This window comes from Protopterus annectens, chromosome 5.part0 (genome assembly GCF_019279795.1).
Source record: "Protopterus annectens isolate FY-2018-M chromosome 5.part0, PAN1.0, whole genome shotgun sequence".
In the NCBI taxonomy this organism is placed as follows: Eukaryota; Metazoa; Chordata; order Ceratodontiformes; family Protopteridae; genus Protopterus; species Protopterus annectens.
In genome coordinates this window covers 1,561,686,772-1,561,710,522 of record NC_056735.1, presented here as the reverse complement: position 1 = coordinate 1,561,710,522, position 23,751 = coordinate 1,561,686,772, and the positions used below count along the sequence as shown (strand labels likewise).

Genomic DNA, 23,751 nt, shown 5'->3' with positions numbered 1-23,751 from the left:
CAATGCCAGAATGGTCTGCCCTTGAGGTATCATCTGCAGCATAAGAGAAGCCTCATGGACACATTAGCTAGGAAATGTAGGGTGGCCAACCTAGAGGAAACAGACTCCAAATCCTCATTAGGCATGGACCCTGGAACACAGCTAGAAAGTTCCTTAACTAAGTCCCTTTGTAGCCGAGTAAAATTAGACAAATAGTTCAATGTCCGAACAGCAAAGGTAGACGAGGCATAGACCCTCACACCAAATCTGTCCAGAGCCCAGGATTCTCTATTCTGGGGGTGGACAGAGGAGTTTTCTTGAGCACGCTCCTTCTTTGTGGCTGGCACCACAACCAAGGCATCTACCGGAATTCCTTTGGTCCAAAATTGTTTTCCAGCTGGGGTGCTTAAAATTTTATCTGCACACTTGGGAAAAGGTTCTACTGCATCCGGTTCCTTACAAATCCTTGACGACACCAGCTGGATCAGCAGGTCAGCATCGGGAGACACCCAAGTGGTAGATGAACTGACCCCAAAAGCCTCCCACAAAACCAACTCTTCCAGGGAAGGGGTATGGAAGGACCATCCTCCCTTCTGGTGAAATATTTTAAGGATGTCTCCGAAGGAGACCTCATCAGATGGAGATTTGGGAGACCCTTCAGCTTCCTTGAAATCTGCATCTGTGGTAAAGGATTCAGTAGGGAAATCCACGTGCCCCCTTTTACACAGTTTCTTTTGAGGGACCTCCTCGTTCTGGGGAGGTAACACAAGAAGCTTGGGGATCCACTGAGGGAATGGTGTGGAAGCTTTCTGGGACCAGCTGTCCATGTGATAGCTCAGAGGTCTCGGGCACAGTTTCAGATTGGGGTGGGATGGGGGGGTCCGTTGCAGTAAGGGGCCAAGGGTCTCCTAGAAATTGAGAGGACACTTTCCACAACCTCAAATGCAGGACTCCAAACTACCTGGGGCTGACTCACCAGGGCTGAAGCCACTAGGGCAGACACCTCACAGAGAGAAAGAGCCTACCGTTCCAAAGGGAGATTTGGAGCTAAGTTGTCAAAGGCCGAGGCCCAGAGGGGAAGAGACAGCTCCAAGACCTTCAGATTCAAAGTCAACTTCCCAGAACTGACCTCAACACTACACCAAAACACACTCAGAACTGAAATAGTCACAACCAAGTAGGTTGGGGAGTATGTCAGAGGTGAAGAAGAAATCTCTATCAGCTCTGACACCCTGGCATCAGGACCCAATGGAACCGACAACTCCGAAACCGAGAGATGAACTGGAGAAGGAGCTACAGGGTGGGACGGGGAGAGTCTCATGGATCTGGAAGTGGAGGGGCGGACACAAGCCCCATCTGGATCTGTGTCATGGATACTGCCTCATGAGCTTAGCAACATCCCTAGAGGACCAGCTTTGGGAAGACAGAGACGAAGCTGAAGAAGGGGTTCAGAGGGATCTCCATGGGGAACTGGATGGAGACCTCCTGTAAGGCACCAGCAAAGACCCTGGCACCAACATAGCTGGAGCCAACGCTGAGGGAACACCACTCCATCCCGTAGCCACAGGGGAGGAATGGGGTGGAGGGAAGTAGAGGTAAGAGAGCTTGGAACTGAACACGTCAGCTCTGAGGAGTTGAATTTCTTCCATGGAGGTTCCGAGGACGACCGCATAGTTAACAGCTTTGTGAACTCCTGGGAATCTTTGGGCTTCTTAGCTGGGGGTTGAGCCCCTGAAGTGGTGGAAGGAGGAAGCAAGCCCTTTAAAATGAGTTTGCTTCTCCTATCCGCTGGAGCCCAGGAGTGAAAAACCCTGCATATGTCACAAGGGGCATCCAAGTGGAGAGGCCCCAAAAAGTAGACACATTCCCCATGGGCATCAGATAAGGGAATCTTACGCCCACAAGTGCACTTTTTAAAGCCCTAAAGGAGAAAAAAAGGGTGAGTAAGAAAAAAAGTAAAAAGAAACTTTAAAAAAAAAAAAAAAAACAGCCTAACGGACAGAACCCAAAAACTAAATAGAAAAAGAAGGCAAAGGAGAAGATAGAATACACAGGAAGTACAAAAAAGGGAAAAACTCACCCAAAAAATGCTAACTGAGAAGCTCAAGCAGAACTCGCTGCTAACACCAAATGCTGCAAACGAGATATGAGGTAATGTGGGGGGATCAGGGCATTATGGGTAGGTAGGAGGCGCTCAAGTTTGGAATCTTGAGCTGAAAGAAGGCAGTTGATTGGTTCCTAGCATCGGAATAGAGCACCTCAGGTTAATGGAATGAACTGGACAACATCAGATACAATGTTGACTTGATTTGCCCTCATCGATTGCCTCAGTGACTTTTTCAAAGAAGGTGACAAGATTAGGGGAGCATTAGTGTGCACACCCTTAAACTAATACTTTGTTGAAACACCTTTTGATTTAATTACAGCATTCAGTCTTCTTAGGTAGGAGTCTTTCAGCATGGCACATCTTGACTTGGCAATATTTGCCCACTCTTCCTTGCAAAAGCACTCCAAATCTGTCAGATTGTGAGGGCATCTCTTGTGCACAGCCTTCTACAGGTCACCCCACAGATTTTCTATTGGATTTAGGTCTGGGCTCTGCCTGGACCATTGCAAACCTTTAATTTTCTTCTGGTGAAGCCATTCTTTTGTTTATTTGGGTATATGCTTGGGGTCATTGTCGTGCTGAAAGGTGAAATTTCTCTTCATATTTAGCTTTCTAGCAGACACCTGAAGGTTTTGGGCCAAAAGTGACTGGTATTTGGAACTGTTCATAATTCCCTCCACATTGACTAAAGCCCCAGTTCCAGCTGAAGAAAAGCAACCCCAAAGCATGATACTGCCACCACCGTGATTCACCGTGGGGATGGTGTTCTTTTGGTGATGCGAAGTGTTGTTTTTGCACCACACGTAGCTTTTGGAATTGTGGCTAAAAAGTTCAACCTTGGTCTCATCAGACCATAACACATTTTCCCACATGCTTTTGGGAGACCTGACATACTGTTTTGCAAATTTTGGCCGGACCTGGATGTTTTTCTGTGTAAGAAAAGCCTTCCATCTTGCAACCCTACCCCATTGTCCAGACATATGGAGAAAACGGGAGATTGTTGTCACACAGTACACAACCAGTAACTGCCAGAAATTCCTGCAGCTCCATCAGTGTTGCTGTAGATCTCTTGGCAGCCTCCCTGACCAGTTTTCATCTTGTCATCAATTTTGGAGGGACATCCAGTTTTTTGCAACGTCACAATTTTCCCATATTTTCTCCACTTTTTGATTACTGTCTTCATTGTGTTCCACGGTATACCCAGTGTTGTGGAAATTTTTTGTACACTTCTCCTGACTGATACCTTTCAACAATGAGATCCCTTTGATGCTTTGTAAGCTCTCTGCAAACCATGGCTTTTGCTGCAACAGGCAACTGAGTAAATGTCAGGAAAATCCTACTAGGACAGCTGAACTTTATTTGGGGTTAATCAGAGTCTCTTTAATTGGTGGCAGGTGTGTACCCAAGAAGACTGAATGCAATTAAATCAAAATGTGCTTCAACAACATATTAGTTTAAGGGTGTGCACACTTATTCAACCAGCTTATTGTACTTTTTTTGTTTTTTATATTTTTTCCCCTAACAGATTTGTTTGTTTTTCAATTTAATTGCACAGGTTATAGGTCACATTAAAGGTGGGAAAAGTTTTGAAATGATTTATTGTGGTCTCATTTTTTATATCACAAAAACCTGGCATTTAAACAGGGGTGTGTACACTTTTTTTATATCCACTGTAGATATGGTTAGTTGTTCTGACAATATTGGATGGTATAGTGGGTGAAGTTAGAGCTGAATTTGTCCACTAGCAGACTGATTATGTCCTCTGGGTCCGTAAATGTGATATAATTCACTATTACTTCTGTGCAGTGCTGGGCATTATTTCTGAGATTTCTAACATGGCTAAAGGAGGCTTTGTGGTTATCTTTTGCTTGGGTAGCTATTTTTACCACATTATCTGTCTTTGGCTAATTTGATCAAGATTCAGAATTCCTTGTTTAGTTTAGTAAGAGTGTTTTTGGCTTTCTGAGAGCTGGATTTATTTTTGCATGCAATGAATAATTTTTTTTCTTATTACACAGCCTGTTTATATTATGATTCCACCATAGGGGTTACTTTTGAATTTGCCATTGTGTTTCTTTCTGAGGGGGGACAGATCTCTCTATGCAACTACTTACACAAGGACATAATTTGACAGTAAAGGACTCCACATAAGCAGTGGGAAGGGGCTTTTGAATTTAGCTAAGTCGTTACTCAGTTTTAGTAGATTAACCTTAGCATAGTCAATAAATACCAACATATTGGAGGATACTTCAGGCTTCAGTCATAAGGTGAATGTTGCTGGCTTGTTTTCAGAACTGACCAGCAAGGAGGTTACACTTGGTGTGGAGCACAGGTGCACCACATTGGTAAGAACCAAGTCCATGGTTTTACTGCCCCTGGTGGGGTGTGGACTAACTGGCCCAATGAGTTTGCATTGATGAAGTCTGGAAATCTCTGCAGGAAAAAAAAACATGACAACAAAGAAGGCTAATCTGCCAGCATTATTTTAGTAAATACGAGCGGATCTGTCACTTCAAGTTGTTTTTCTTCCTACATTTCCATTTGTTACTCTACAGTATTCTTAAACTGCATATATACTAGCAATATATTATTCTTTAATAGTCTTAACATAGGATTAAAATAATCTGTAGGTTAATTTTTTATTCTAAGAGGTTTATGCTGAGAGAGATGTGGGTTTCCAAATAGTTTATTGTTGAATTTAAAGATAAACTTTTGGAATAGTATCATATTTAAATGGTTACTAGAGAAATTGATTTTAATGGATTTTACTTTTTTAATTATTGTATCATTTAATTACACAATTAGTTTGATTTAAGAGTATATAGGCTCACTTGGTTTTAACTGATTTACTCTGAAGTCTGCTTCCCTAAGAGGATGAAAAACTCATTGCTAATTACAGGCTTAATTCATATCACACTGCTGTTCTAGTGGTTTCAGTTATTTTAAAGCTACAATTTATCAGAGCCCCTTTTCTGGAATTGGAGTCCAAGGTGGTGGAGTTAATATCTGGTTGTTTTTGAGTTTAATTTTTTCCACATTTTCCGCCTGGTTGCGTTCTTCCTATTACAGAAGAGCCAAAGCTCTTCCTGATATGGGGAAAAAATACTTAAAATGGTGGTAGTACAGTAGTAGCTAAATTAAGTTAATTCTGTGAACGTGGCTTTTGCATGGGTGAAGAACTAGTCAATGGTTCACTAGACAGAGGTACAGTTACAGTAGTTTTGCTGCAAGTACTGACCCTGGAAATTACAGCCCAGTAAGCATCACATCTGCAACATGTAAACTGATGGAGACAATACTGAGAAAGATGAGTCTGTTTTCTAGATGTGTTTGTTTTCTTTGTGGCTAAAATATCCTCTCACTTCAGTATTACTCAAATCTTTGGATTACTCTGGAACTTTTCAAAAGGAATGCAGTGAATGTGGTATAGCTGGACTTTAATTGTGTGACTCACAGTATACTGGCAGGCAAGCGAAATAAGCTAGAAATAAGGAGAGGATGAAACCGATAAAATGAGGAAAAGTATGGTGAAGGGACGGGAAACATGGAGTAATGGTAAAAACAAAAACATGTTTGACAGATATGTGTTAACCAGAGTAACAAAGGGATCATCCCTATGCTTGTTGTTATTTATTACCTTCACAGAATCTGCAAGTTTTTTTGTCGCTCTCTGCGTGGATTTTTGCTGCATGGGCCCTTTACGCAGTAGAACTGCAGATCCTTCAAACTGTCTACAGGTGCCATATGTGTGAATGTGTGTGTTCACATCCTGTGAAAGACTGGTGCTCTACCTACCCACGATTAGTTTCTCTGCCCTGTGCTCAATGAATGCTGGGATAGGCTCCATTCCACCTGCAGCTCTGAACTGGGCTAAGTTTGTAAACTGAGAACAACAGAGTATATCAGTGCATCAGACATCAACAATGGAAAAATGAGTGTGTCAACCTTTCTGCTAATGACTCTGTACGAGATGTGCAGAAAGGTATACATAGAGTATAAAGATGCTGGAGGAAAAGGCAGAAATATGGAAATTAAGGTTTAATATAAGGGGAGTACAAGCCAGCTCACTTGGGAGTCAATAATCAGTTGGGTGGATTTACACTTGGAAATGCAGAACAGAAGAATCTCTGAGTGAGTGTAGCTACTGATAAGTCATAAATCACAAAATGAAAACACTGCAGCCAATGAAAATAAGATTATGGGTTGCAAACTAAGGGAAAATAATTTTCTATCAGACTAGTTCTAAGTTACTATGGACACTTTAGTTCAAAGAAAAGTTACAAGGGTGTTAAGGGAAATGGTAAAAGTGGTATGAAAAAAGGCTAAAGGAACTGATTCTTTCAAAGTGGAGGAAAGGTGCAAAACGGGACAAGACTAGAGTAAATCAAATAGTTAAGGAGAAGAAGAGTGGTATAACTTTAAAAAGAAAAGAAAGGAGTGGAAGGAGAAGTTGAAGCCACTTATCTTCAGGTTAAACATTAGGATTTTTTTAAGGGAACAGATGTGGATAACTGGAACACTTTAACACAGAAAATTAAGGATTGAAAATTGTTAAGTTGTAATTTTGAACACAGAACAGGCATTCAATAACTATTTAACAATGGATCAAACTTTTGACTAAAATTAAGTGGGAGACAGAACCCCCCCCCCCCCCCCCACCAAGAATTATGCTACTAACAGCACAAAATAAAATAAAATGGTATAGCACCAGAAAAAAAAAATCACTTAAGACTAAAATTCTATTTTCTTGGAAAGATACTTGTGATAGGTTTACAAACTATACCTTAGAACAGTGAAAAGTTTGTCTCTAAACTGGACAATAAGTTAACCGTGTGGCTATATGAACTAATATTTGACACAACTACCAGTCCCAAAAATAGAAATAATGTATGACAAGCTTTATATTTTCATCTTTCTGCATACTAGTACTACATACAAATACTGAGAACAACAAAGTGGGTTGGTTCATGGGCTATCCAGTCTTGAAGGAAGACTGTCTGAGATTTTAATACATCAACATTTCTATATCAACAGTGCTATTGCTAGGTCACTGTACACTACTGGCTCAAGTAAAGAGCTGTTCATGATTGGTTCCAGCTCCTTCTTTTATTGCTACTTAATGCTCAGAGCAGCACCACACAAGGGATAGATGAACACTGGGTTGCAGGAGTGATTTCATTTTTTCTCCTAAATCAGTACCACCAAACCACCGTATTATAGGCCATAGGCTGATTCTGCACAGAGCTAAACTAGTTTGTGCTGATCTTCGTTAAGATGCATATGACTGCTCTGGGCTGCATACTGTTGCTCTATGAGACTCCATTCCTTAACTTTTGTATCCAGGAAACCATACTACAGTGTTAGCACTCCCTTAAATTCCTCATCTATGGTTTACCTCTGCACATTATGGACAGACAACAAATCAGTTCCCCTTCCATTCCAGCCTTCTAGCAATTGTTATCCTAAGGCAGTGTAGTACTGCCCTAGGTTCACTGAAAATGAACTCCTGATCAATCCAAAAATACCCATGCTGTACAAGTGTCACACAGGAGTAAGACTGGGGTTCTGAGTGGAATACTCCCTTCACCAAGAATTATGACTAAATACAAGGAGAAGACAATCAGATTTAACAACTGGCTAAATAGCTGGTGGCATTCTAGAGGGATCCAGATGCACAACAGTCCAACCTGCTTTGAGACGGATGACCAGCTTGTCTTTTTCAAGGGTTCATGCATACTTGCTGCCCCATAATGCTTTTTAGACAAAGTTCATCTAAAGCACAGCTTAGCAAATACATCAAATCTCAAACTGAACGTTTAGGTGTCTCCTCTGAATATCAGAAGTCTTAAAAAACTGCTTAATCTCAAGGCATTTCTGCTTCTAGAATGTGTCTATATGCATGTAGTTACTGAGCTATGGTTTAAATGCAAGGAAGGCACCCCCGCTATGCTTAGGTTTTGTGCTGATCATGACTTCGAGCCTGTTGGAAACTATAGTGGAATCTTAGTGTTTTTCTGTGACTATATCCCAACTAGAGTGATACTTAGTGATTACAATTGGGAGTTCTTAGAATTTCAGCTTACCATGGACAAGTCAAACTTCCAACTTATAGCATGCTACAGATTCTCCTCCATGATCCCCAACAATCACGCAGAATTACCAGTATTCACAGAAGATACAAGTAATAACTCTGTAATCCTTTTTAAATTCAACTACCCCTTCATAGACTGGAGCACCTACACCTTAAATGTAAGTTATGCTGAAAGATTTTTGGACTGGGTAGGCAATAACGCCTTAGGATCAAATTTTCCTTGAGCCCAGTAAAGGAAAATCACTTTAGATCTGATCCATGTTAACACAGTCCTTACCTGTTTGAATCCCCTGGTCTGCCCATCACCAGTTATGTCACACCATCAATTTGGGTTCTCCCGTTCGATTCTCGGCTTGGGTTGGGAGTGCCTTCTGTGTGGAGTCTGCATGTCCTCCCCACGGTCGAGTGGGTGTTCGAAAGACATGCGTTGAATGGGCATGCCTTCGTTGAAGGTTGGGCGTCGGGCTGGCAACTTGACACCATAAAAACCAACTGCCAATCATTAGCGGACCGGAGTTCTGCTGTGGCGACCCCTAACCGGGAAAAGCCGAAAGACAAACAACAACTCCTCTCAGAAATTCCACTCCTCCAGTATTCAACACCATTCTATTTAGAGACTACAAAAAGGTAAACTTTATGCAACTATATGACAAAATATCTAGGTTTACCCACAACACTATCAGAGTTGATCTTTGAACATACTGCCAGTTACATTATGGATTTTAATACCCATTTAGAAAACGTATCTAGTAGTCCCTACTAGAACCAAATGCAATACGAAATTTAAAAATAAACTACCATAGTGGTCAGTTGACATAAATAACTTTTAAAATAAGAAAAAAGCTCCTTAAAACATCAAGTAGTGCCAGATGTCTTCAGTATGAGAACAGTATAAAAAACTCTTACCAAAAAACTGAATGGCACTATAAGGGTCAGAGGGAGCATGTCAGTCAGTTAACAACTCTTTAACTGAGTACTGATTAACAAAATAAATTTGAGAGAAACAACTTGTGCCAGGAGTAGAGACTTCTTTTTTCTCCACTACCGTACAAACTCAGAGTAGGTATACATAAGTTTGTGGAAGGAATACCCCTCCATACCCCCAACTTAGCTCCCAGGTTTCCCAAAAGATCAAAAACAAAAAAAAGTGTCAGAAACAACGATTAACTCTCAAAGAAATAACTGTTGATCAATTGACATGAATCCAGTTCAGCAAAGTATCACATGAATTGATGTTAGCATCTGAAACAAAGGGAAAGTCCTTCTTCAAGTATGTTAGACAGTTAAGAAGAACTTTTCCACAACGGGGCATCCTACTCCAACTGAAATGGCATCAAAAATGTACTGGCCAATATGTTTACTGCCAACTTCTGCCCTGAAACTCTTATCCCAATTCTAATCCTCCCTAATTCACTCCCACCCTCTGCTACTACATGGAAACATATCCTTCATGCACTTTCTAAGACAAATAGCACATCCTATATGGGTCTTGATAACATATTGGTTTGTCTAACAAAATATGTCAAGTAGGCACTTGCCAAACTTCTCCTTAAACTGTTAAAACAGGCCATGTTCCCAAATCCTGAAGTGCTGCTGCTGTGATGATGCCCCCCCCCCCAGATATGGACCCACCACTGACCCTGATTTGTAAAGCCACTGAGCATACCATAACAAGACTGACATGTAAAGCCACAGAACATATCATCACAGACCTCACTAATTCTGATATCAAACATCTCACTAGGCTTGACTCTTGTTAAATCCTGTCAATGTCTTTAAATACGTCACTACAGTGATTGACAGTTTTCATACTGTTCATGTTGCTTATCTTGATCAGGCCAAGGTTTTCAATATCATACTAAATGAAGGACATTAACTTCTTTACAATTCTTTCATGTAGTGTGGTACTGAAATGTACCTCAGCAAACTCATTAAAATACTTGAAAAGTATAGAGGTTCCTAACTAATAAGATCTCTAGCATCAAGAATCTTAGTCTAATCTTAGACGGAAGGCCTTGATACTGAATGTTGTACTTATCTTATAGACTCCTGAGGGGAGATTTTATTTACCCTAGAATAACCTGTTACCTTTCACCTCCTTTTACCTCAGTAAGTCAAACAGTGCAGCTAACACTAGAACCAGAAATAATAATTTATACCAGGAAATAAGCAAGTCACATTGGAAGGAAAGGTTATTTATTTTCAACACTAGTTATTTAAGGTATATATCTAACAACCTTAAACAATATCCATTAACTTCATATTCTGTCAACTAAATCAACAGAAATGTAATGGCAGGGGTATCACTATGCTCTTTATTATAATTGTTGTTGGTCAAGTCGGTCTTTACTTCTTTCAGATAAACTGTTTTATAACATGTCATCACCAATTAATGTTGCACTAAAACACCTAACTTTTCTCATCACTGAGACTGCTACTATTTTTCCGTTTGGCATGCTATAACAAACATAATACAGAACATTAAGTTGCAAAAAAATAAAAGTAAACAAAATAAACAAATCCACACATTAAAGACAGCACAGGATACATGGTGGACTTGCAGAAAATAAATGTTCAGGGAAACTACAGGGTGGTAGCTGCATAAAAAGTTAATTTAGGAAAAAAATCTCTTTTATGCCATCACTTTTCTTCTACTCTAGCAACCACACATGGTAAAGCAATAACAAGGGCTAGAAAGAGGATACACAGAGAAGGACTGACATCATCTAATTTATCTGTACAGTAAGGATTAATGAAGGAAATTCAAAGACCTACATACATATGCCACTGAGTTTTAATTGAGCAACGTTGCTTTTAATTCTGTCTTCTACTGAATGTTACTACATTCATTATGCTGTATTCCTGGTATGACTATCAAGCAAAGTGAACAGTAAGACAGTAATATCCGTTATATCTGCAGGATAAATTTCAATACATTACAGCATGCTCATAGCCAGTTCACTTATAAGAATTGCTGACCAGACTGCAACACTGACAGGCAGACCACTAAATACTAGCAATAGCAGGTACAGCTAACAGATGCAAGTTTTCATAAGTATGTTACCTACACCTTGGTTTATTTAATCACACTTAACTAGGCAGAAAACGTAATGTTAATAAGAAAAATATACACACACCTATTCTTTGTGGCATGCCCCTGAAAAAGAAGTTATGTATTCACCATAACTTTCCATCTGAGTTGTTGCTCTTCATTTGTCTTCAACCTGTGGGTACTCGGATCCGACAGGATCCGACTCGGACACATTTCCAGCATTTCATCTGAGCTCCAAGCTCCTCCCTTACCCATAATGCCCCTGTCTTCCTCCTCCCTTCATATTGAGTTTGCTGCTAACCCTGGCATCCCAATCTGACCCAAAGCCATACTTCATAACCAAAGGTATCCAGATATAAGGAGAACAACAATAAATTCTGAGGTGGTGACTATAACTTCTATCCAGACCACCACGCAGCCACAAAAAAAGGCAATAGGAAGGAGGGAGGGATGGTTGAAGACAAATGAAGAGCAATAACTCAGATGGAATGGTATGGTGAGTACATAACTTCTTTATCTGAAGTCATTGTCTTCATTTGTCCTTCAACCTGTGAGACAGACACCCCAACTACCAACCCACCTGGAAGGCCCTCATGGAAGGATATTCCGGACCATGGCAGAGCCAAAGGATGCCCTGTTCCTGGACAGAATGTCCAACTTATAATGTGAAATGAAAGTAGGTGAAGATGCCCAAGTGGCCTCAGAGCAAATATCATCCAGCGAAACTCTGGATGAGAAGGCAGCTGAAGTAGCCATAGATTTAGTTGAATGTGCCTTAACACGTCCAAGCGGGGGTAAACCTCTAACTGAATACGCCAGGATAATACAGTGGGAAAGCCAATGAGCAATGGTAACTTTTGCTACAGGTTTCCCCAGAAAAGGCTTAGAATAAGAAACAAAGAGTTGGTCTGACTTACTGAAAGAGTTCTATGCAAATAAAAACGTAATTGTCAATGAACATCCAGCAAATGCAATTTGTATTCCCCCTTGTTTTGAAAATTGGGAAAGAAATCAGGGAGATTAATAACTTGGTTAATATTCGATTCCGAAGCCACCTTGGGAAAGAAAGAGGGATTAGTATGTAAAGACACCATGTCCTTATGAAAGATCATATACGGAGGTTTGATTGGCAATGTATGAAGTTCCGACACCCTTTGGGCTGATGTAATGGCAATCAGGAAAGCCGTTTTCCAAGACAAAAACTGTAAATCTACTGAAGCTGCTGGTTCGAAGGGAGAAGAGACAAGTGCTTGCAGAACAAGCATAAGATCCCATGGAGGTGTGGGTCCTTAACTGGAAGCCGAAGCAAGAAGATAACCTTCAAAAAAGCCTTGCAAAGCTTAGAAGAAGACAGACAGGCCATGTTGTCACCTACATGAAAATTAGATATGGCTGCCAGTTGGACCTTGACCGTAGAATAACTGGCACCTTGGTGAAAAAGAGTTGCCAAAAATTCAAGAACCACCAGAATTGGGGAGGTAAAAAGATCTAGATCCTGTTGAGAGGCCCAGATAGCAAAACGCTTCCACTTGCTGGAATAAATCTTCCTAGTGGAAGCCTTATGAGCCACAACTGAGGATAGCCTGGGAGTCCTGACTATCATGGAAACTGGAGCAGCCAAGGGGTGAGCTTCAGACTACCTAGGTCTGGGTGAGGTATCCCTGAGGGATGAGGTCTGGAACTGGATCTAATGTCCATGGGGGAGACAGTGCGTGAGACCACAGTGAGGAGAACCAGACTTGGTGAGGCCAGAATGGGGCAATGAGGATGAGTGAGCTCCCCAGCCTGCGAGCTTTCTGAAGGAATTTTGGAATCAGAGATAGTGGAGGGTAAGTATACAGAAGACCAGAGGGCCAAGCATGAATCAGAGCATCTCTGGGGGCTTCCCCCTGTGGGGTGCTCAGAGCGAAAAACTCACTGCACTTTGTGTTGGAAGGAGAGGCGAAGAGATCGCAGCAAGGCTGACCCAGTTTAGAAAGATATGTTTCACTACTGAAGGATTCAGAGGCCACTCATAAGGCATCAGGACAGACCTACTGAGCCTGTCTGCTAGAATGCTGGACCTCCCTGGAATGTGCGTTAGTACCAGAAAATGGCTGGTGGAGATAGCCCACTCCCACACTCTCATGGCCTCGCAACACAGAGGGTAAGACATGGTTCTCCCCCTGTCTGTTGATGTAGCAGACAACCGACATGTTCTCTGTTTGGATACCAAACGTCCTGAGAAGAAGATGGGCATGGAGAGCGTGTAACACTAGGAGCACCTCCCTCATCTCCAGGACATTGATATGCAATAGCATCTAGTGGGGGGACCACATGACTTGGACTGTCTTTCTCACACAATGCCTCCCCCGCCCAAGTAGGGAGGCAACCGTGATCACTGTGGCCAAGGGGGCAGGCAGAATAAAGGGACGAACCCGAAGAAGATCCAGGGAATGAATCCACCATAGAAGAGAATTCTTGAATGCTTGAGATGTGCAAATTGAAGAAGACAATGAGAGATCTAGCAATGACCACTGAACTGCCAGAGTCCATTGCAGTACCCTCATGTGCAATCGAGCTGTAGGTACAAAGGTGATAGTGGCTGCCACAGACCCCAATTCCCATAAGACCAATTCTGCCGTCAGCAACTGGGCTTGAAGGATACACATGACATGATGTCTCAAGGACTGATTTCTGTCTGAGGTTAGGAAAACCTTGGTCTGATTTGTGTCCAACCGAGCTCCAATGAAATCCAGAACCTGAACTGGAGTCAGTAGGGACTTGTTGAGCTTGATGGTTATGCCCAACTGATGGGCTATTTGAAGAAGAGAATCCCTTGTTTGACAGAGTAGATGCCTGGAAGGGGCAGAAAGGAGCCAATCATCCAGGTAAGGGAAGACATGGAAGCCCTGCAGATGCAGGTGAGCCGCTACCACTGTCATCACTTTGGTGAACACCCCGGGGGCTGTGGTGAGACCAAAGGGAAGGGCTCTAAACTGATAACGACCATCTCTCAGCCAGAAGTGGAAGAACCTCAGAGAGTGCCTGCACATCTTGATATGGTAGTATGTGTCCTGGAGGTTGACCGAGCATATCCAGTCGTTCTCCTGCAGGAAGGGCATGATAGATTGAAGAGTGACCATCCAGAATTTTGTCTTGGCAACTGACAGATTTAAGGTGGAAAGATCCAGTATGGGTTTGAAGTCCCCCTTTTTTGGCACTAAAAAGAATCTGGAATGGATTCCTAATCCAGAATGGCCTAGGAGGATGGGCTGGATGACTCACTTTTCTAGCAGCTTTGCAATTTCCAGTACTGCCTCCTCCCTTTGCATGGGTGGAATGTCCAGGAGGTATTTGCTGGGAGTGGTGGATGAAGGAAGGGAACTGAATATGGGAAACAGAAAGTTTACCCTGGGATCACTACAGTGGCTCTGCTGGACAGAGGCACAGGGAACTAATCTAAGGGGGTGGCGAAAGCCAACACATTCTGGCTAGGCTTATAAATGCCTTCGGGCAGATAGCCTAGTACCTACCTATGAACCTATGAATAGCCTCTGGATATGATCTGCAAAACCCAATGATCATCTGTGATAGATTCCAAGGCTGTTGGGTGTAGCGAGAGGCATCCCCCAAATGCTTCCAGAGCAAAGCAGTTGGGCAACCCTTCAGGGATGCTAAATGGGTCTTTCCAAGAAAGGCTCTCAAGACCCCTGATTTCTCAGACTCCCTCTGCTTCGGGGGTGGCGTCTATCAAATCCCCCTCAGCCTCTAGGGGAAAGTGAGTCCTGAGCATCCTGGGAGTAGCTCTGAGACTTTCGGAAAAACATCTTCTTTGCCCCCCACTTATTCCTTGAAAAGGTTCATTGGGGGGTGGAGAAGCGGATCCCGACAGCAGACAGAGTCTTCCCATCCTCTGGACAAGAGTGTTGTGTACCTACTTTCCAAAGAGGTGGAAGTGTCAAATTGGGCGTTAGTAAAATACGCCTTAAAGGGTTCCGAGAAGGCACAGAGCCAGGTGTGATGCCTGACACCAATGCCTGTCCTGGCAGCTCTAGTGGTGCCCTCAGTAGCATGAGAGAGGAGCAGCATAGAGCTGTTAGCAATCAACGTGAGGGTAGCCATGTGAGAAGAGAAATCTTCTTGTGCTCCACCGTCATGGACCCTGGGGTAGACTCAGTGATCTGCTTGACTAGGTCTCACCGAAGTCTAATTACGTGTGCCATACAGTTCAGCGCACGGATGAAAAACATGGCTGAAGCATACACCTGCTTCCCAAAGTGATCCATCATCCTGGACATTTGGTCTGGCAGATGGACCGTGGCACTCTCCTGCGCAAGCTCCTTCTTAGTGGCCACTGCCACTACCATGGCATCTACTGCAGATCCCTTGGTCCAGTAGGTCCTACCTGAGGGAGTGCTCAATACCTTGTCAGGGCATTTGGGGATTCACTCCACCATGTCCTACTCCTTCCATGCCAGAGATGTAATTAGATCCACTAGTGGATCTGCAGAAGGGGACATCCAGGATGTAGAGGGTCTTGTGCCAAATGCCTCCAAAAACACTGATTCGTCCGAGTTGGGTTTCTGGGCAGACCACCCCCTTCGCTGACAAAGGATCTACATGATGTCTCCGGAAGAGACAACCTCGGTGGGGGTGACTGGGGGAAAACCTCCCATTCCTCGAAATCATTGTCCTCCATGAGGGACTCTGGTGGGGAGTCAACGTGCTTCCTTTTCCACATAAGTTTTCAAGGCACCTCCTGAGGGGGAGTTTCTGGGGAGGACTCGAAAACATCTGGTGCCAGCCTCTGGGTCAATGTGGGAGTCAGAGCCGAACCTCCAGGTGCAGAGATTCCAACTGGAAGGCTCTGCTCTGAAAAACTCAGAGTCGATGCTGAGGCTATGGCTCTGAGCTTGTCGGATCCGACCTACTCAAGGTAATAGCCAGCATCGAGGTACAAGGTACCATTGGCACACACCCCTGAATGCCAAGAGTCCTTGGATCCAAAGGCTCTAAAACCAGGGGTCAGATCAGAGAAGAAGTAAATGGTAGGAATGTGGACTACATGCCCCCCACTCTAGAGGGAGAGGGGGCAGGCAAAACTCCCATCCGTATCTGAATGCAGATAAATTTCTGCATCATCCTGTCCACCTCTGCTTTGGAAAGGCTGCAGGTGGATCGGGACGAAGAGGCCACCGATGCCAACCTAGAGGGTCGGTGAGGTGAACCAGGGCTGGCAAATGGAGCCGAAGCTCCTCCAGGGAGAAACGAGGGGAACGGAGTTGCGGAAACTCCAGTCACAGAGTGGAGCGGACTTTGGCAGGTGGACCAGCAAAGGGAGAGTGATCCGGGTATCGCTTCCTTGACTTGTCCTTGAGTTTATGCTTGTCCCTGTCCCCAGACCTCTTGGAGGGAGGTCGACTCCCAGAGGCCGGGGTGGAGATGGAAGTAGCAGTAGCCGTAGGAGTCTGGGTTGAGGAAGCCTAGGCCCTAGTAGTAGGAGGGGGAGAAGGCCTTTTAAAATTAGCTTGTTCCTCCTGTCCATCAATGCGCAGAGATTGAAGCCCATGCAGATGGAACAGGAGGACTCTAGATGGCCAACTCTTAAGCATACCATGCACAGTGTGTGGCCATCAGCTGTGGAGAGCTTATGGCCACACTCCATGCACTTATGAATGCCTGGTTTAGGGTTCTCGGACATAATTCCAGCAGAGAGGCCCAAGCAGAACACAGTCGCGCGCGCACACACACACACACACACACACACACACACACACACACACACACACACACTCACTCACTCACTCACACACACACACACACACACACACTCACACACACACACACACACTCACTCACACACACACACACACACTCACACACACTCCGGATAGAAGTTGTTTTTTTTTTTTACCGACGCAAACAGCATAAGGGGAGGTAGAAAGAATAGAAAGAGAAAAAAAAATAAGTAAGAAAAAACAGAGAAACACAAAAAAATCAAGTCACTTACCAAAATAGCAGCTCAGAGCAGGAGCGCATGATGCTTATGTTAGTGCAGCAAACGAGATCTGAAGGGAGGAGGAAGGCAGGGGCATTGTGGGTAGGGGAGGAGCTTGGAGCTCAGATCAGATGCTGTAAATGCGGCCGAGTCAGATCAGGTCAGATCAGAGTACTCACAGTTTGAAGGACAAATGAAGACAACAACTTCAGATATAATGTTAAACAGCTATTTAAAGAACAAAGATTACAAAATCAAGAAGAAGACATATGAACAATGCCACACATGACAACTGTAGGACAGAATAAGAATACTTTCAAAACAGGCAATCATAAGTACATTTTTCTGGCTTTTCTTCTCCACATTTTCCCATTCTGGTACACAATAAACCCCTTGTGGAGGTACTTGAAAATAAAGACCACGTTGAATGATTAGATTCCATTTAAGAACACATATGGTGAGCAAAGTGCTGCAGGAAGGGAAAACGATTCCTGCTGGAAAAGTTTACTGCTAGAAATATTGCTGCAGAAAAAGTGCCAGAAAGAGTTGAGGCACCTATTTCTGAAACTACAGCAGGTAGCAGAAATGGATGCACAACCTTGTAATTATGGCTATAGAATCTAACAGAAAGAAAATGAATGTCGTGGGGTCCACTTACGGATACATTACCTGGCTGGTTACTTTGCAAAAGAAGATCCTTATAAGAATGGGGTCACAACAGTGCCCTCAGAAATCTTACTGGTTAACAGCATTATGGAGGCTACAACATTCTACAACAATTCTGCAGACTTGCTGAAAAAATGGTGTACACTTCAGAGGCATGCAAGTAATGCAAATGGGGAGTCCAATTAGACTATTTCCTATAGGGCTGCAGGCCAGTACTAATATAAAAAATTGCATCTGCCGGGAAAAGGGGAGAATCCAGCATCTGAAAGGTTTAGCTCCTTCACTGGCAAATATTTAAACTATACAAAGTAAGAGGGTTTCCAAGGATAAATGAAATCAAAGCCTCCTCCACATCAAAACTATAAACATAAAGGTAATGAGGTAGTGCATCTGATGGACAAAATTGAAAATAGTTAATAAAAATGTTTACAGTGGGTGTGTAACATAGACCCTGAACTGTAGCTCTGACAGTGAGACATCTACACTCTGCAACAGTTACAGAGAGAGATGCTAAACAGAGAATTATGGTTGGGATGTCATGCTACATTATAGAACACACTACAAGGAAGGAGAGAACCAGTTCTCAAAATATGGGAATGGTTTAAAGCTAAAGAAATACTGGTAGGCATGAAGGGAAGGTACTGTTACATGTCAACCCAAAGTCACAAAACGGGAACACAATCTGATGAAGGCTATTTATAGACCATCACATTAGAGGAAAACTGACAAATGAATTATGTAAAAAAAATTCCTTAAAGTGGCAGAAAAACATGAACAAGAAATTATGTACTCACCATAACGTTCCATCTGTGTTTTCTGCTTCAGTTTTCACCAAACCTGTGGGTCTCGGATCTGACCTTGGAACCAACTCAGCCGTTAGCAAGCTTCCAAGCTATAGCTCCTCCCACCATACCCATACTCCCTCGCTCCTCCAAGATACCTCAGATTCAGTTTGCTCTCAATTTTCCCAGCACAGAAAAAAATTTTTAATAAGAGAGCTTAAAAGATGCTCAGGAGCTCAAAATAGGAATGAAGGTTCCTATCATTACTCATCAGGTCCTTCAGATACAAGGAAGGGGGGGGGGTGATGAAGCCTGAGGCAGACAACACAGATGGAACATTATGGCGAGTACATAACTTCTTTATCTGATGTCTCTTCAGTCTTCATCAAACTACATAGAGCTGGGTGGCCTTATGGAAAGATAATCCAGAGTATGGCAGAGCCAAAAGCAGCCCTATTACTGGAGATAATTTCAAGTTTGTAATACAAAATAAAGGTACGAGAACTTGTGCATGACGCAGATGCACAAATGTCTTCCAAAGAAAGCCTAGACCAAAAAGCCTGAGACGTGGCTATGGATCTCGTGGAATGAGCTCAGACTTGCCTAGGTAAAGAAACATTCTTTGACAAATAAACACAAGATATACAATCCCGTAGCCATCAAGCTATGGCAGCTTTGACAACAGCTTTCCCTGGTATTTGAATATGAGAAAGCCACAAACAGCTGGTTAGATTTTGTGAAAGATTTTGTTCTACCCAGATAGAAGTGCAACTGTCTATGAACGTCGAAAAGGTGCAACATATATTCTCCCTTATTCTGAAAATTTGAAGAGAAAACAGGGAGGATAATGGATTGATTAATGTTATTTACTGAATTGACCTTGGTTAAGAAAGATGGGTTAGTACATAAAGTAAATCAGTCTTTATGAAAAATAAGGTAGGGGATTTGGAAGATGAGGCTTGAAGCTCCGCCACCCCTTTTGGCAGAAGTAATGGTTACTAAGAAAGCTGTTTTCCAGGACAAAAATGTTAAATCTGCCTATGCAGCTGCTTCAAAGAGAGGTAAGATCAGAGCTTGGAAACCAATGTGAGGTCCTACGGCGGGGTAGGATCTTTGGTAGGGGGACAAAGAAAAAAGTACCTCTGAGAAAAGCTTTGCAAAGCCTAGAAGAAGCCAAGGATCTAGCAATTTCTCCACTATGAAAATTAGAAATGGCTGCCAACTGAACTTTAACAGTAGAAAAACTGTCCCCCAGAATGAAATAGACCAGCTAAGAAGTTCAAAACTGCCGAAATGTACAAAGTAAGATACCAACTTTAGCAGAAACTTAATATTCATAATCAAACTTTCATATTATTAAAACTAAAACAAACTGCTTCATACAGTCAAGTCTAAGGCTGAGAAAGCATTTAAAATATCTTCTTTAATAACAGAAAGTGATAAGAAGGAAGATGAACTAGTAGTCTTATCTCCCAATAAACTATGTGAGGAGATCCAGAGACTACATATGGCAGGAAAAACTGGGTATTCTGGTAGTCAGTGAAAACTTTAACAAATGTACAGGGAAAAAGTGTGAGGCTTAGTGGTTATGGATGATGCACATATTGAGATTTTTTTTTTAATGATGGAAGAACTTCACAGAACAGGATAATCCCAATGGCAGAACTTCAGAGAACAGGATAATCCCACTGGTTAGATTAATTTTAGAAGTTCTCTTAGAGACCTGGAGCTGTAGTTAACCATAATTAAAGTGAATCCTATACCAGTTTATGTGTGTTAATGGGAATGGGGGGTGGGGGGGGCAGTAGCACAGAAAATATCACTGATTTTTATAAGGAAACAGCAAAGCTATACAGGTTCCATGCTGCAAAGCAGTATGGGAGATAAACACAGGTTATTGCCATCTAGAGTAGTGGAGTATACACAGTTCTGACAGACAAACACACATACACACACACGGGTAAGTGCTGCAGTAATTTTACATCAGTACAGATATAAGAAATGAACTCTTGCATTCTGTGCACTAAAGATAAGAACAGAAGTTATGTATTCCAAATAGCCAGATTTTACACCCCAAAATAAACTCATTATGATCAAACTATAGCTGCATCATACACTCTGACATTTGATCAACTAAATAATACAGATATAAACAATAAATGTATAATCTTCTGTGAAGAATCATGAACATGGAAGTGTCAAAGCTCTCCAAAAGCACCAAGAATAAAAACACAACTAGCAACAAGAACTGAAAGCATGCAAGACCGATCTCTACGGAAAAAATGTGACTACAGTAGGGTCTACACAAATTAAAAAATATATATATACACACACACATATATTTTAAATTACAAGTATGCATATGAAGAGAAGAGAAGTGAAGACCTATTTGAAATGTGAACTTATCTTATTCTATAAAATGCCTACTTACCCTGGGAGGATCAGCCTGTAGAGCTGTAACAAAGTTTTCCAAGGCAATGCGACGACGATCATTTAAAATGGCTTCCACTCTGGCAATGTGTGTCTCTATCAGCTGCTGTCTTTCATTTGCAGCTTCCTGTTCAAGAGATTCCACTTCTTCTTGAAAATGCTGTTGAAAAATGTATGAACATGTCAGGAGATCAAGTGCTTGCTTTTATAACAGATAACAATAATAACTACAGTGCATCTCCTATTCTCTTTTTTGACAGTTAAACAGGCAAGATCAAAAATATTAGTGTGTCTGTACTTGCTTTCATAACTGAAATAATAGCACTTCCAGTGCATTTCCTACTCTCCATTTCTGACAGTTAAGATGACACGATCAAAAATGTTACGACTGTCTGGGCAACTGAATTTCTGAGTATGTTGTCAGTTAAGCAGGTTTAGAAATGAAAAGGAATGCCAGATAGAGTAGGGAAAAAAGAAAGCAAATGAGAAGTATTCTGATGCTGAAAGGATGTCACAATTTACAGTCACTGTAAGGTGATCTTTCCAGTGAAGGATGAATATCTCCAGTGCACCAGGGCATGGGGGCTCTAAGAAAAAGACTCCATGGTAACTGCTATTGCGTGATCTTACACCTAATTAAGGGGGAAGCAAAAGACAACAGAAATCCCTACACTGGGAAACCAGCACTCTCTTTTGAACCATTTGAGCTCCATCAGCTGAACTAATAAAGTACGGCTTGGCTGGCAAACAAGAAACACATGTAGCAAAGGACAACTCCATCCCAGCTGGACGGGAAGTACTTAGAAACATACAAGGACCTAAAATAAAAGCTTTCTGCATGGATACATAACCAAAGTACAAGAAAAATACACAGATAAGGGCAAACACAAAAATTCACACTCAACTTTAAAAAGAAAGGCATTTTAGGAAAAAAAAAATATAAGGGCTGCATTATGGAATTACTTAAGAAAAGGTAAAGAAGTCAGAAACGAATAAAAAGATCTGGGCTTTGTTGTTGCTAGTCATGTTTAAGTATCATTCTTATGTGACAGGGAAGTGAAAAGATAACAGTTGACAGAATGAGCAGAACATTGTCTAGGAGAGGTTTTGGGATGACAGTCCCTGAATACATAACCCTGGCATGAAGCTTGTTTCTTCAGGTCATGTCACTATGAGGACAACAACATGTGACAATGTGCAAAAAGAACAGCACAAGTGATTTTAGATACCCAACAGATACCGCAAGGGAAAAAAAAAGGGCAGCACAGGCCATTCTTATTGGAAACAAGTTGATGTGACAGTGACTATAAATTGCAAAGGGAATAAACAGATGTTATAATGTCATGGGCTATACAGCACTGACCATTTTGTTCTTTAGTCAGAACTGTACCTAAAAATCTTACTCGTTTAAGTAACATTAACATTTTTCGTTGAAATGGCTAGGAAAGTAGTAAATTGCGTAAAATGCTACAATGTTTTGCATTTTAAGATTTCTATAATTATATTACAAAACATTATCTACAGACAAAGTTTTCTCTAGTACTCATGTGTTAAAGTGATTTACTTTTCAAATTTTTATCTCTTTAGCGTATGTTTCATCATAATGCTTCTGGGATAGTCTGTCATTTGTTCCCCAAATTTTTTTCTCACAGTCAGAACTGGTAATGAGCTCCTAATAAAGGTATAACGTTCTCCCAGTTTTACCGTAAAATAAAAATACACTGAAATAACCTTGCTAATGCTATGCAATATTTCAGTAGGTGGTTTACTATCAAATTACCAAGGTTTAAAATACCGAACGTTTACGTGTCCGAATTATGTAGTTGACTAATTTAATTTTATAATCGAAAGTTGCATTCAAGAATAATATCGAATCCTGAAGGCTTTCCTCAAACCGCAACTTCCAGATACCAAAAAACGTGATTTGTAAACCTTTTTTATTTATTTATTTTTTTATTTTCCATAATGCCATCGTGAAGTCGTGGTTTTCTATTTGTAATCTATGGAAACAATAATCAAGTGCATTATCCTGAAAACATTATAACGATCAGTCAAATAAATCTCGTAAGTGATCTCCTTCCACACAAAGAATGAGTGCAATAGGACTGCATCCACCCAGCATAACGTGAAACACCCGCGAGATCTGTGAAGTAAATGTCCAAAACTACCTGCAAGTAAATCAGCATACATTAGAAACTACAGTGGGCTTGATACCAATTCCACAAAGCCTTGCGGTGTAAGTTCATCTCTCTTAGATAGCAATTTGGAAAAAAAATACTTCTCTGTCAACTAACCAACGCCATTTTGGTGAGGATGGCAGGGCAGCTGAGTGCCCTTGTTAACTATTCTGGCTTTGGGGATACACAAGAGTGCAAGTGTCTGATTCCAAAATGTCATGTAAAACAATGGGGGTATTCGCTCTGTTGTCACACTTCGAATTCCATATCTCCTAGGTCTGCCAAGTAAAAAATTGTGTTTAAAAAATTCACATAGTGCTTTTCCAAATTCTGGCATAGCCTTCTCTGTCATTAAATGACACTGAATGGTATTTGGTGTAAGGAAGGTTAATGCTAGAATCTGCTTACACAACATTACGAAAGACATGTAATTTCCAAACTGTACAGTAAGACAGTTTTTGGATTTGTCTCCAAATAATTTGAGAAA

General features: G+C 41.8%; 1 protein-coding gene across 4 annotated transcripts in view; it reads right to left on the bottom strand.

Annotated features, from left to right (window-relative positions):
* The window catches only part of LOC122801775 (amyloid beta precursor protein), a 3,200,820-nt gene that overhangs the window by 857,069 nt on the left and 2,320,000 nt on the right, over positions 1-23,751 (bottom strand). For all 4 annotated transcript variants that reach the window (XM_044071354.1, XM_044071353.1, XM_044071356.1 and 1 more), the window contains one exon: positions 21,089-21,247. In XM_044071354.1, coding sequence (XP_043927289.1) covers positions 21,089-21,247 — 159 coding nt within the window. The remainder of the gene's footprint in view (positions 1-21,088; positions 21,248-23,751) is intronic.